The sequence below is a fragment of the Gallus gallus genome, chromosome 7 (genome assembly GCF_016699485.2).
Source record: "Gallus gallus isolate bGalGal1 chromosome 7, bGalGal1.mat.broiler.GRCg7b, whole genome shotgun sequence".
In the NCBI taxonomy this organism is placed as follows: domain Eukaryota; kingdom Metazoa; phylum Chordata; class Aves; order Galliformes; family Phasianidae; genus Gallus; species Gallus gallus.
In genome coordinates, this window is record NC_052538.1 from 7073434 (window position 1) to 7087862 (window position 14429).

The following is a 14429-nucleotide window of genomic DNA, read 5'->3' on the forward strand; positions in this document are numbered from 1 at the left end:
AATAATTAGTAAGATAACAGTAATGTAAGATTAGAATACCGAGTCAAGAGTCAGAAGTTGATATAAAATACAAGGGACCCTTGCGTACAGAAGTTAACAGCGAAAGAGGAACAAAAACTCTCCAGAGCTGGATGCCATGCTAACATTTCTACTGCAGTTCCATTTTGCCAGTAAGAATTCATACAGCAAAGCCATCTATAAGGTGTTTTTTTTACCACTGGAAAAGGAAACCAGGTGGAGCTCCTTCCCTGCCTCTCAGGACCTGGTTGGTTGAGGTAGGATCTCCCTGACTAGTAATTAGCCCAGTGGGTCTCAGTACTGATGTGACAAGAAGCTGTTCATGCAGTTCTAACTCCCTTTTTCTTCATGATGGAAAACTATGCAAGGGTTCTCCAGATTACTGCGGGATGTTCTACACATTCCTATTACTAAAAGGTCAAAACAGTTTCTATAGCTGAACCAGGAAAGAGGAATAATAACCACAAAGCTACATTCTGCAGACCTTCACTCCATGCAAAGAGCTCTGCACAAAGATTTTCAGCACCCAAATTTTGTTGTAACAGAATTTAAACAGCCTGAAAGACAGCAGACAAACACCTTTCATTAGGAAGGGAAGATTCTCACCTGCAACACCTTAGCAATCAGTTCCAGGTATCCATAAAATTACTAATTGATATCCTATGGAAATAAAAATAAAACAAATCAGGATAGCATCAGTATCTGCCAAAACTAAGCCTGAAGGAAACCATGGCTTCACACTCATTCAGCAATAGTGGCAGATACTTCTACAACCAGCACCGCAAGTTTGGTAAGTTTAGAAATCTAGATGTCATTTGGTCTAGCCACTTTAATCAGAATAAGTAAATGCTCATTTCCATGACAGGCTCCTCCATCTGTCACACAATCACATTAGTCAACTGCTACTGCAGGGATGGCCCAGCTCACTGCATTATTCAAGACAAGCAACCCAAAACCTCACAAGCAAGGCTGATGAACAAAACCAGAGGTGCTCACTAACTGCAGCCTGCTTTCCTTATGACACATCATGTTATGTCTCAGCATTCAACCACCACAAGACAGTTCCTTAGTTAACAAGCCACTCAAAGATGACAAACTCACAACCAGCATCAATACAACACAGAGAGCCACAGCAGCCAAAATAGTCCCATATCTTACTGGTGTCCTTTGGATAAATTATCTGAATTTCTGAAGAAAATACAGGAAAAAAAAACAAAACAAACAAACAAACAAAAAAAACGTACTAAGCTCCTAATGGAGGCCTAGGGACAAAACTCCCTTTCTGTGACAGGGTTGCCCAGCCTGGTGCAGCACTGCCCTACACAGAGCAGGGACTACAACAGACAACTTGCAACTCCCCTGAGAGCAGCCAGGAAGCAGAAAAGTCAAACAAGATTCTCATTGAAAACACTGAGGATCTTTTGTGCCGAAGATGGGAAATGGAAAGAATGAGCTCTTGCAGAAGGATGCCCCAAAACTTGGTCAGAAAACCAAGACACAAAGGATAACAAGGCACAGAGGAAGCAGCAGAATTGCAGCATTGCAGTGGGAAGGAAGGAGCTGGCCTCCTAACTGATACTTCCTATACACACACATGCTCATCAGCCTGTTTGGTGTAACCAGCCTTTGGGTCCTCCAGTAGCAGAGAACGCTGTTTTGAGGATAAATAAGAACATAACACCTCATAAACTTTATTCTCATACACCTGTTTATCTGGAAAAGAAGTCTAGGAAAAAAAAAAAAAAAGAAAACTAGAAATGAAAGAAACAAGAAAATTGGGGGGAAAAAAAGGTAAAGCCAGAAAAAAAAGCTCACAAATTCGAGCCACAATAAGGAAAATCCAGAAAACAAAATGATTTGTAGCTGTCTTTGCAATATGATGACAGCTATCAGTGTATTTCAAGTGTACACAAATCACAAATAAAGGTAGCAGAGGCAGGATTTTGCCAGACCCTTCTTGCTGGAGGCCAGGAGGAACACTGGTCAGCAAGAGTTAAGATCCATTTCTGAACCAGCTATGTGAGGTCTATTCAAATCTTTGCTATATGTAGAGGTAATAAAATAGAAACATCTTGACCTTTAAAAGGTAAGCTAAGCAATGCTGTCTCTTCCAACAGTGCCTTAGGGAAAGAGTTGAAATACTGGAAAGTTAACTTTATGTCCCGTTGAGGATTGCTGAGGAAACAACTCAAGGAAACAGCAAAGATGGCAGAAGGATACTAGGATGACTCAGAGGCTTTAATGATTCAGCCATATATTTCAGCTTTGCCACCTGAATTCTGCATTGCAGAATTTCTTTGACCTCATTCACCAATTGGTGCTGGAGATCCATACAAACATCCTCCATCCATCTTCTGATAGTCTTTCAGTACTGCCATCATCACTTCAAGAAACTGAGGACAGCCCCAGAAGTTACGCATCTTGAGAGCTACAAATCTTGTGCCAAGAAACGGTTAAATACCTCACACAAATGCCAATCATGTAATCAGAGAGATGACCAAATATTTTGCTTTTGTATTTGTATACAGCTGTAATCAAAGGATCTTTCTTCCAATGACACACTCAGGGCTATGTTTGTAACTCAGTGCTATAAAATGTCAGCAAGCTGAAGTCTTGAGTCATTGCTTCATGCTCCATAGCCTTTCATCAAGGAAATCATGTTTCACAACAAGTTTCTTCCTTCAACGAAAAGGAAAAACATTCTTACAGAAACCAATACAACCCACAAATGAGAAAACTCCAAGACCAGCCTGAGTTGGGGCATGGGAAAGGGGAGCAGGGGAAGATAGGGAGGCAGAATTCAGGAAAGGATTCATTGATTTTATAAAAGGATCTCTTTGGTTTGATGATATATGCAAGTATATTTCAAGGAGAAGCTATGTTTGCACTGGAACATCTGGAAGAAAACGTATTTCCTTCAGTTCTCCTAAAGCAGAAGTTGCTGTTATACTTCTCTTCCTTAAAGCGATCAAGACAACAGGACTGTAGATTTAATTATTATTGCAAGCCCTACAGTGCATCCTTAGTACTCCCAAGTTGGAAACCACAGACTTCAAAATAAGATGGGTGTCCTTAGATCTTCTGCACATTTCAAGGAGGCTGTGGTACACAAGACTGCTTTGGGCAGGAGCAGCAAAAGATACAAAGTGTAAGGATGCTCCCCACCGAGACAGACATCTTGTTCATCCTCCTGTGTCCCAGAAGATTGGAGAAAAAGCAAGGGGAGCAGGATTAACATTGATAGTGTTATTCAATACACAGTGAATTTGACGGAGGAACTGGGAATCTGTGGGAAAGGGATGGAGCGCTACAGACAAAACCCACAGCCAACCATGCTACGCTGCTGCTCTGGTAGAGCTTTCCAACATGGCTGCTGCTCATCTCTAACACCAACCTGAGACTCCATACTGGAAGTTGCTAAAACCATTTCTAATTATCCTCCAAAACAGAGGAAAAAAAAAAAAACCAACCCTAAATTCCACTCTGATTGTGGAGGTCAGACCAATAAGCACAAAGAGGAACACAGGAAGTTCCACAAAACCACGAGAAAGAAATTCTTTACTTTGAGGGTGTTAGAACAATAGAACAGGCTGCCCAGAGAGGTTGTGCAGTCTCCATCTTTGGAGATATACAAAACTTACCCGGCCGGATGCTTTCCTGTGCAACCTACTCTATGGAACCTGACTTAGCAGGAAGTTGGAGAGGGGGACCTCTAAAGGTCCCTTCCAACCCCTAGGATTCTAGGAAGAAAAGTCCACTCCGGACCATACAAAGTAAGGATGCTAGCTCCTTTTCATAGTTTAAGAGCCACAGTATCATTAAAGACATCATAACTAACTGTCCAGCAAGGGAAAATCTTCATTCCAACCACCACATTATTAAACAAATCTGTTTGTGTTCTCTTAAACACAAAGGCTCTTAAAGCCCCCATTTTCCAGCAATCTAGTTTCCTGCTGTTGTAGGAAGTCTGGTTGTAACCAGAACACAGCCCCAGAATACTGAAATAAGGCTTTTAGAGCAGGCAGGCCTCCGCTTGGGCACAAAACCAGACAGGCCTGGGAACAAAGGTCTGCAACTGTGAAGGCGCAGCTCTCCTCCTGGAGGACATGTTTATAGGCAGCTGTGACTGCAGTTCCAGGTGCACACTTGTCTTCACCTCACCAGCAGCAAAGGAAATCCTCTACCCAGCTGAGCAAAGCTCCATTTTCCCTGCCTCCCAGTCAAGCATCTCCTTATGGTAATGGAATCTCTCCTAACAATAGCCCCGTAACACATGCATCAGACAGCAGAAACACAAGCATGACCAAAGTTGTCCGTGTGTGTAGGGACACACTACTGAAACACTGTGACCTCTTCCAGCTGCAAACCAGATGAAGGGCACTGCATGCCCCATGGGCTCAACAGCAGTCTCTCCCTGGTTCACAGGCTCACTTGGTCCCAGCAGCAGCTGGCAATCTTCAGGTGTTATCACACAGTGACACAAAATCTTCTATTGGAGAGGCTCTGAAATTAAGCATCGAAGACGCTGCAGGTCAAGGTCAAGTTCCACTGATGGTCACTTGCAAAGGATTTGTCTTGCCAATTCTAACAGCTCTGCAGATTGTATTTGTTTTCAGGTATTAAATGATTGCATGAGCAAATGCAGCTTACAGACATATGTCCTCAGAACTTCCATAACAGAAAGGTGCAGGAACGCCTTCACTGTCCAATACCACACATCACTGCAAGGAAACAACACCAAAGTGCCAGCACCTCTTCCCAGTCAGCACAGGCGCACACTGCCCAGTGCTCATTGCTAAACCTACCTGCAGACACCAGAGCACGGCCACAACAGCCAGACACTCAGCACACTGCACTGCTTCATCAGCTGGCACCTCTTCCCAGTCAGGTGTGAGCATCACACCAACTGCAAGATCTCAAGCAACAAAAACCAGGGAAAGCCTCCTGGTTACACACTGTTGTTTCTTGGTTTTGTTTTTGGTTTTGTTTTTTTTTTTTTTCCCCTGAATGAGAAATAATCAATGGGATCAACACTGTACGAGTGAGCTTTCTGCCCAGGCGGACACAGGCCTTCCATGGGAACCACAGCAACCTGCGCCTTAAGTGCCTTAATCCACACATCAGAACCAAAACTTTCCTCCAACTCCTCTAAAACTTGACCAGGTACAGAGGAAGCTCTGGAGGAATGTATTAAGGGCTGGAAAACGTAACATCCCAAATAAGCGTTAAAATAAGGTTATAATTAAGACAGTAAACTCCATGCAAACGTGCCTCTGTCTCTAGGAGGATCCTATTGGTCAGAAGTCATCCAGAGATGAACTTCCAACGTAACAAGCAGCAATGCAGCTGAATATATCTGAAATGGAAAGACAAACAAACAAAAGAAACTCTCTATAGCAGAGAGAATCTTGGCTAAGTTTCAGCACAGCCCCCAGATTAGCCTGCCTGTAGAAACATGCTATGGAGAAAGCGAAAGCCAAGAGATGGGAAGGACAAGGGGACAGCCAAACACAAGCCACACCACAGAGAGTGTTCCAGGCACAGTTCTCAAATAAAGCATGGTTTTAATGAACGGATAAATTACACAAGTAGCATTTGTGTCTAAACAAGGACTGCTCTTGAAAATTATCAAACATCGACGGAAAGCACTACACAAATACTTCACCTATTCACATTAAAACACACACAGATGTGCAATACACTGTCATAAAGACACAAACTCTGAAACAACATATGGGCCCTACACCACTTTGCCCTACAGCATATCCACTGCAGGCTGAATTTTGAGAAAAAAGCGATTCCAACCTTTATTTCCCTCAAGTTTTGCTATGACCATCTAGAGCAAAAAAAAAAAAAAAAAGGAGGAAATTTTTAACCACCTTCCCGATTTATTTATAGAGGAAAACGATTTGAAGTTCCCTTCCTTCCTCCCGCAGGAAGGAGACGAGGGCACCTTCAGCAGACCGCAGCCAGCAGCAGCCCCGGAGCTGCTAAACTCAGCACGCCCATCACCCCCGTGCAGCATGGCGGATCCCAGAGGCCACGCAGCACACTCGAAAGAGGACACTCACCTGCCTCTGAAAGAGGGAAACAACCAACGGTCTGCAAGGATCAATTTACTTCTTCCAGAAACAGGGCACCACAATTTGTATCCATCCTCCATAGATTGAACTGCAAACACATGACCTGGAATCACTGCTCCTTCCCACCCGAGCACGTGAGCGCTGCGCACCAAGGGCAGCGCGTCTGTCCGAGCAGCGCCTGCGGACGTCAGGCGGTCACAGCGAGCTGACACACAGCAGCACGAGGCCGCGGGGGCTGGAAAGGATCTCCGGAGATCCCCCCCCTCCAAACCCGTGCTGCAGCAGATGCCCTACCGGCACACGAAGCGTCCCGGAGAGTCCCGAACACCTCCAGAGAAGGAGATTCCCCCATCCCTCTGGGCAGCGGCGGGCTCGAACAGCCAGGGCTCTGCCACCCTCGCGGCAGTTCTTTCTCACGTTGAAGAGTTCTGTACAGAACTACACCGAGGCGAAAAGCAAATCGCTTCGGATCTCAGACCTCAGCGGTGTCCAACGGCTGCGGTCGGACAGTAAAAGCAGCCCCCAACGCCGATCCTTCGGGCCGCGGGGCGGGCAGCGCGGGGCGTCCGAGCGGCAGCGGAGCGGCGCAACCGGGAGCGCGGGGCCACCGCCGAACCACCGCCCAACGCCGAGCGGAGGCGGAGAAAGGGAGCGGCGCTGCAGGGCCGCACTCAGGCACAGCTCCGCGGCACGGCCTCGCGGCGCTCAGAGCCAGACGGCGGGGCCGAAGCCCCCAGCGCTCCCCGGGTACGGCCGCGAGAAGCGGGACGAGGCCGGAGCGGCTCCCGCGCCCCTCTCCGGGCGCCGCGGCGAAGGCACCGCGCCCCGGCACCGCGCCGCCCCGGAGCTCGGCCGCCACGACTCCGCTCTCACCTTCCGACAACTCCAGCTCCAGTTCCGCCAGGCTCTCGCGCACCTCGGGCGGCAGCGGCACCGCGTCCAGCGAGCAGCCGCCCCGCTCGGCCGCCATAGCGCGGGCCCGCTGCGGCCGCCGCCCAGCACTGCCTCTGGCGGGAGCGGCAGGAAGGGGAGCTCCCGGCCCGACCGCACCGCGCAGCCGCCGGGCCCGAGCCGGCCCGGGCAGCGCCTCCTAGCGGCCGGCAGCACCAGACAGAGCGGATTCGCGCTAGAAAGATGAGGGGCGGTTCCGCCCAAGGAGGGGATGGGGCTGCTGGCGGCACCGCACGCCCAGAGGGACACCGCGGCCTTCACAGCGCTTGCCACGCGCGTTTGTTCCGGGTCGTCCCTCGGTGGACGGGAGCTGCGGAGCCGCGACAGGGTGACAGAGACGGAGGAGCCTCCGTTAGTTCTGAACTCGGGACCCCGTGCTGCTGAGCGCACCGTGCTGTGTGCACGGCCGCGGGGCTGACCTGCGGCAGCGGTGACTGCGCTATGGCACAAAGTGCCGATAAGGAAATACCGAGCTTTTTGCGCGCAGCAAAGGAATGCCTGAACCGTTTCCAGTATCATTCACCCCCTCCAGAGCAAGCAAATCTCCCGAACGCTGGATTGCTTACACCACAGATAGGTGTGCTAGTGCACCTCAGACACTACGTTCATTTGAAAGAACGGAAACAGTACTTAAGATGTGCCAACCCTCTACCAGCAGAGCATACTGCTCAACCAACAGCACACACCCCCAGAAATGGACCCTTTGTCCCTTAAAGGTGGGCCAGCTGTCTGCCCAAAGAGCTGAGTGTCAAACCTCACTGTTAATTGGGTTTTGCAGCATCACTGCTGTGACTGCATGCCAGCCCCTGCCCAGACCACTGTGTGCAGGAAGAACTCTGCACACAGGGACTGGGCCCCTGTCTAACACGTCTCTTCCCAGCTCATGTGTTTAACTTACAGAGTGTGGTGCACTGTCAGAGATCAAGCAAACCATCAGTGAACCACTGTGGCTCCAGGTCCTGAGGCCTGACAGCCCTGCTACATAGAAAGGAAAAATGCAAAGTGCAATTCATATGCAAACATGAAATCATGGATTTTATTCAGTGTCAGTTGCGAATGCTTGTCTAGAACTGCACATTGTTTATAGCAGAAGACAACATGATGCTGCGTTAAGGACACCATTAACATTCAGGGCACAGTTTGACAGTAGGCCAGATCTGCCTAAAGGCCCCAGAACCAGAATAAAAGGAATGTGCCATGCTCACGGATTCGTATAAACATGCTCTGTCAATTCACGTGGGGTTAGAACTTTGCACAAGCCACCACCTTACTCTTGCAGGCTTTCATACCAAACCAGGTATTGTTTGTTCATGCACAAGTGCCTCTGGAGCAGGCAGCCTGCAGGGGCAAGGGAGGCACCTGAAGGCTTTGCCCATGGCAGAGCTGTGGGATACAGCACCCAGATGCAGAATGACACCCATCAGCGTTCCTCAGCAAGCCACATTGCCCAAGGGCAGCTTTGCCTCTCAGAGCTGTAGGTGTGAGCCTGAACTGCAGTATCCTCCATTCCTGTGACCCCAGAATGCAGCACTAGATGCTCCAACCAGTAAACAACAAAAACACTGCCTCGTCAGGGACAGCACTTCCTCACAGCAGGCTCCAGTCGACACAGCTAGAAGCACGTGATAAGGAGCCAAAGTGGTCAGGGCAGGATCAGCCCAGCAGCACTAGGACTGAGGGCAAGAATACATCTTCCAAGGACTGGCACCAGAGCTCCAAAGCCACACCTCCAAGTGGCACAGAAGCTCCTGGCATGAATTCAGTAAGACTGATGTTCTCTAGGATTATCAAATGTATCGTGGATATATATCACCGTGTTAAGGTTTCCAGGGAAAATCCTGCTTAGCACAGTATCAGAGTTTCCATGTGGGAGTGTCACCATAGCTGTTGATTTTAGGGATATAAACAAGATCAGCAATTGCAAGAAAAGTTAGCTTTTTTTCTTTTTTCTTTTTTTTTAATTTCTATTAGATCAAGGTCAGTCATAGAAGAATCCAAGGAGTGGCTTGATACTGAAATGGAATGTGATGAGAAAGATTGAGGGAAATAAGTCCTATGTATTTCAAAGCCAGAAAAGCAAATCTTGAAATCCCAGAAGGCAATGTGTCTTAAAGATGATTTGGAAGAGTTTTTTGCCGCTGTTAGTTACTGATCTTGCAGAAATACTAAAACCCAGACAATCAGGAAAGCAACAAAAGAAAAAATAGTAAGGTGAAAACAAATAACTTTATGCTGTGAGAGCTCACTAATAAAATGTGATTTTAATAACTTTTTTTTTTAACAAGGAATACAGCTATAGACTACTGAAAAATAAACACCAAACAGACTCTTTGCAATTGAGAGTATAGTGATACAGGTCCACTTCAGCTGTTAACATCCTAGTAATTCTGCATGAGAATGTAAAACATTGCTCTTAGTGAAAAGTAATTTCCTCTTATAGTACTAAAATATAATAAAAAGTCATAAAAATCTGATGCAAAAGCACTGCCCTTTATTTAGTTGCAGAGGAGATAACAAGCGCCTCCATTCACCAGGGAATAACTCAGAAAGAAGCAATAACTTGGTGGTTTTGCAGCACAGATTTCAGAAGCATTCGGATCACTTTTTCATGTTTCTTTGGCAAGGCGGGCCCGGAACTTGTCCTAAATTTAAATAAAACAAATGAATATTAGAAAAGTGCTTGTGTTATGCTAAACAGGGTGCAGTTAGCAGCATGTTATTTCCTCAATATACTTCACATGAGCTACACTGAAAGCAATTACCATCTTCATGAGTACCTAGGAACTTGAAAGCTTACAGCCCTGCAAAAGCAAACATTCACACATAAAGACCAATGCTCAATCAGAAGAGTACATAGAGAACAATGGATTGCTTTGTTCAACCCAACTGCTCTTGTGATGATCCAACATGCACTGTTCTTGTGATGATCCAACATGCACTACTGCTTACAAGCTGTTGTATCTGTGGGGTGATGTAAAGTTCAGCAACCAGGAACTCACCTTACTCAGAGCTCTGTTCTGAAGGTTACTGTGTGGTACTGCAACTGCCTAGAGCATCATTCTGGTAATGTGAAGGTTCCAAAACCAGTATGCATTGTTATAACTAACCCCAGGTGAGTGCTCCACACTTAGCACAAAATACCTCATTCTGTGAAATAACTCAGGTTTCATTTCTAACATCTGATCATCCATACCTGCCATGCACAAAGCACTTGGGAAAAGAAAAAACAAAAGTCATGATGTTAAGGTTTGTAGGAAAAATGCTGCCAAGAATGTTAAGTTGCCACATGGAAGTGTCACTGTAGCCGTTGACTTTAAGGATATAAGACCAGGATTTGTAAACAAAGTTAACCTTTTTTTTAACCTTTAAAACCTTAAAACCTTTAAAACCTTAAAAACCTTTAAAACCTTAAAAAAAGAAGTGTATTTAGTCAGAGAGCCAGAAAAACAATGTCTTGGGCTTTCCTCAGAGCTGTTGTCCAGCTGTACCATGCTCTTATGAACTCTGACAAAGCCAACATCTTCCTCTTTCTAGAGAAATACACATGGTTTTCAAGTTTAAGTTGTCAAGGTTAACTCTAAGGGTGTGTTAGGATTGTGCTGTGTAATCTTAAGAATTTGCCTCAGAAGTTAGCTTTAAAGTCATTATTTTTCCAAATGCAGATATCAATATTAACCATTACTGATACCATTGTTGGGCCAGCAACTCCCACAAACACCTCCATAGAGATGATCTATTTGCTGATGACAGAGACCAAAGAAGTGGCAGTAAGAGCATCAATGACTGTCACAGAGGTCTGCAGGTTCAGTCAAGTATGGTTCTCTCTTCCTCACCTCAGCTCAACCAACATAAAATCACACATCTTTGTGCAAAAGCTGCAGGACAGTTATAAGATACAAGGCTGCCTGGGAAACAGTGTTGACAAAGGTTACGCTTAGTGAAAGAAACATGTAGGTGTACATATGCAATTTGCAGAAGAATCAATGTGGCCCACCCCTAGAGCCACGACATCTGCACAGTAAAATCCGTTCAGGTTTTGACTGAGTGTATGGAGAACTAAGGAAGGTGCTGGTAGGAGGAAATAAACATTTCTTGCCTAGGGACAGATGACTGCAGTGACCCACAGGTAGTCTTAGGAAGTAAACAACTGACTGTGGGGATCAGCAGCCAGAACATAGGGAAAGAATCAGCAACAGCATCTGAAAGGGAAGACAATTGGACAAAAACATCCATGGCATTATCTGACTTGATGACCCATACAAGCTCAGGCCAGAAAACTCAGTAACAAAGTCAGTTATGGGGAAGACATTCCAAAGACCCCAGAGGAATAGCTGCCAGGAGGCCCCTCTGCTGCGTAGGGCTCACTGGAGCCCAGGGGGAGGCACCCCAGCCTTGTGTATTTTCTAGCCCGAGAAAAATATTGTTGTTTCCTTCGGGTTTTCTTGGTATTTTCATTTTTTACCTGCTACCAAGCAACAGGAAGTGATAAACGAAGGAAGGATAGTTCATGCTGCAGAGGAGGCCATACTCAGCTATTACAATGACATTACAGTGACTGAATTAAAAGCAAGTTATCTCCATACATTTCACTTAAACTGCAGAAATTGCTTATTTAGACTTGATAACAGAAGGGAAAAAAAACACATGGAAATTATTCACCCTTATCTCTGAAGAATTTCACTGAAGTTATTCTGAGAAATGACATACTTGGACTAACTTGAAGTACGATTGACAACAAAATTATGTTTCAGAGGCTTAATTTTTTCTCCTCCCACACAGAAAATAAATCTTTCACTAAAATGATGCTTTTTACATTCTCTAAGTATTATAGGCAATATGCAGGAAAACCCATGCAAAGAGGATCCCAGGCTGCTCACAGCTCTGAGTGCAGCAGGTCTCCTCTTACCTGGCTGCATCCCTCCTAGTCTTTGCTGGATAATCTCCAAGCGGTGGATATATTCTGTAAGTGATCGTTCAGGATCCTGAGTAGGCACAGGTGACTTTTCTGAAGTGGATGGAGGCAATCTTAAAAAAGAAAATGAAGTTGTTTTTTTTTCATACCATACTCCAACTTATACAGATAGTAATTCAGTGCAAAGCAAACTCAAATATCAATACTGATATATTGATATCAATATCACCACCACCACAACCAAGTCCCACATAGCTAGATTGAAAAAAAATACATTAGGCAGTTTTGTTTGCAGAAGAGCCAAAAGAAAGGATGTTTTGGTAAGAGCTGGAGTACCTATGAGTCTCTCTCTCCTAATAAGCAACCAAAAGTTCCTCTAAGAAAGCTGCAGTTGTGGCTGGATAAACCCACTTCTATGGAGACAAGCATGCTGCATCCAAGTCCACAGCAGGTTAAAGTCTACTTGGAAGGACAAGGTTGAAAAAGCTTAAATCACATACTGTGACTGTACTGCTTTATTCTACATTATTAATAGTTTAGAAAACTAATAGAAACATACTTTTGTGGGGGCATTCTATGTAAACATACTGCTAGCCTGGAGTTGGCAGGTTTTCCCTTTATATTTGTACAAAGGAATGCAATACCTATCAATCCCTTCCTTCTGTTCATCTCTGCCAGGAAATGCTTCTCACATCCACATTTGATTTTAGCTATCACTAACCCAGTCACAGAGTAAAAAGGATCTACTATGATTATTTTCCCTGTTCCGTACAATACAGGTGATGTCTCAGTAGGTAAGCTGCCTGTGTTTCTGTCCATCTGACCCTGATAAATGCTGTGAGAGAGGGCTAGGATGGAATAGGAATTTAGGCTTATGGGAAGTGCTTGCAGGTCTCCAATTCTCCAGACTGTTTTGGTAAATTCTATGCAAAACTACCTGTCCTTCCTGAGAAGCACTACCCTGTCTTGTTCCCCAAATCAGTCAGCAAGATTACAGAATAAAATGAAATCTAAAACAATTTGGAGCTTCTGTTGTCTTTGGGCAATGCTCATTCACCACAGCTGTTTACTTGTTACTGGCTGTCCTATTTTGGCTAGGATAGGGTTAATTTTCTGGTTAATTTTCTTTAGAGCAGTTGATATGGTGCTGTGTTTTGGATTTAGGATGAGAATAATATCAACAACAGTGATGTTTTGCTTGCTGCTGAGCAGTGCTGCACAGAGCCAGGGACAATTCAGTTTCTTAGTTTCTCATACTATCCTGCCAGCGAGGGGGCTGGGAGGCACAAGGAGTGGGGGGGACGGGGGAACAGGACCAGGACAGTTGACCTAAACCATGCAAAGGGATATTTGATAGCATAATGAGAAAAAACTATAAAACTGAAGGGAGTTGGCCAGAGGAGATGCTGCTTCTTGGGGACTGGCTTGGCCAGTGAAAGCATCACCTGTTTTCTTTGGTTGGTTGGGTTTTGTTTTGTTTTGTTTGTTTTGCTTTTTGTTTGTTTGGTTAGTTGTTTTGTTGATTTCTTTCTCGTTAAACTGTCCTTACCTCAATATATAAACTTTTGTATTTTTTTCTTTTCCAGTTCCCCTATCCCCTGAGGGGGAGTGACCAAGCAGCCATGTGGTATTTACCTGCCTGCTGGGTTCAACTGCAATACTCAGATTTATTTATGGGAAAAAAAAAAAAAAATCTTTCTTTTCTGGGTAAAGTTTCCAATTCATAACAAGGGGGTGAAAAAAAAAACAACAAAACATGTTCCAAGCTGATGGGACTGCACATCAACTACTGTAAAACGGCATCATATGAAAGAAGCCACAGAAGAGGAATAATCTGACTCTGCAACACTCTAAGTTACTTCACATGCTTGGAGAGCCTGAGACTGGGAAAGTCAGTGTTGGCTGAACACTATTCCTCCAAGTCCAGTATTGAGCTTGCAGCTGAGGTATTTTCTTCACACTGCTGTGCAGAATGCCACCAGTGACTTCCAACCCAGCAATAATCAGCTAGGGTTGTACTTCCATGCAGAACTGGCTGTAATACACAGAAAAACTGGAACGTACACAGCACAAATTCCCCACCTCTCAGTCTGTGGGAGCAAGTCTGAAGGCAGCTAACATTAATGCAATGCTGCCCTATGGTAGAAGAGCCACTTCTGCAGGAGGAGGAATCTACTTTCTGCATACTTAAAAATCAATCACCAATTTAGTAGGCAAAAACATCAAGAACTACCCTGCAAAGAAGGCTAAGAGATAACATCATCGGAAGTGCTTTCACATATCCAGACTGAACTGGAGAACACCAGCAAGTGTTCTCAGTGCAGGAACATCAGACACACTCAAAGCAAAAGAGATTCTCTTCTGTAGCAACCTGAACCGAAGAAACATTTACCAGACCCACATTTCTTGTTCGAGTACTTCCTCCAAGAAGCTGTTTCATTTTTAGCAGTCTGTCTGATGAGGTG

At 45.2% G+C, this 14429-nt stretch overlaps 2 protein-coding genes across 37 annotated transcripts in view; both read right to left on the reverse strand.

Annotated features, from left to right (window-relative positions):
- The window catches only part of DIP2A (disco interacting protein 2 homolog A), a 112315-nt gene extending 105196 nt beyond the window's left edge, over positions 1–7119 (reverse strand). For 8 of the 11 annotated variants that reach the window (XR_001467364.4, XR_001467365.4, XM_001234675.7 and 5 more), the window contains exon 1: positions 6975–7119. Coding sequence is in view for 5 of the 11 variants with exons in the window: in XM_001234675.7 (XP_001234676.1) it covers positions 6975–7071 (97 nt within the window). In the remaining 6 variants the exon portion in view is untranslated. Of the gene's footprint in view, positions 1–6089; positions 6190–6395 lie in introns of all 11 variants that reach the window. The other 3 variants (XM_046944037.1, XM_040703996.2, XM_040703997.2) reach the window with 1 other exon arrangement.
- Positions 7120–9521: 2402 nt separating this feature from the next.
- Positions 9522–14429, reverse strand: part of PCNT (pericentrin) — a 97782-nt gene continuing 92874 nt past the window's right edge. For 18 of the 26 annotated variants that reach the window (XM_040703995.2, XM_040703994.2, XM_046944036.1 and 15 more), the window contains 2 exons: positions 11959–12077; positions 9522–11251 (listed from right to left, as the gene is read on the reverse strand). In XM_040703995.2, coding sequence (XP_040559929.1) covers positions 11109–11251; positions 11959–12077 — 262 coding nt within the window. In that variant the 3' untranslated portion in view covers positions 9522–11108. The remainder of the gene's footprint in view (positions 11252–11958; positions 12078–14429) is intronic. The other 8 variants (XM_015289223.4, XM_040703981.2, XM_046944035.1 and 5 more) reach the window with 4 other exon arrangements.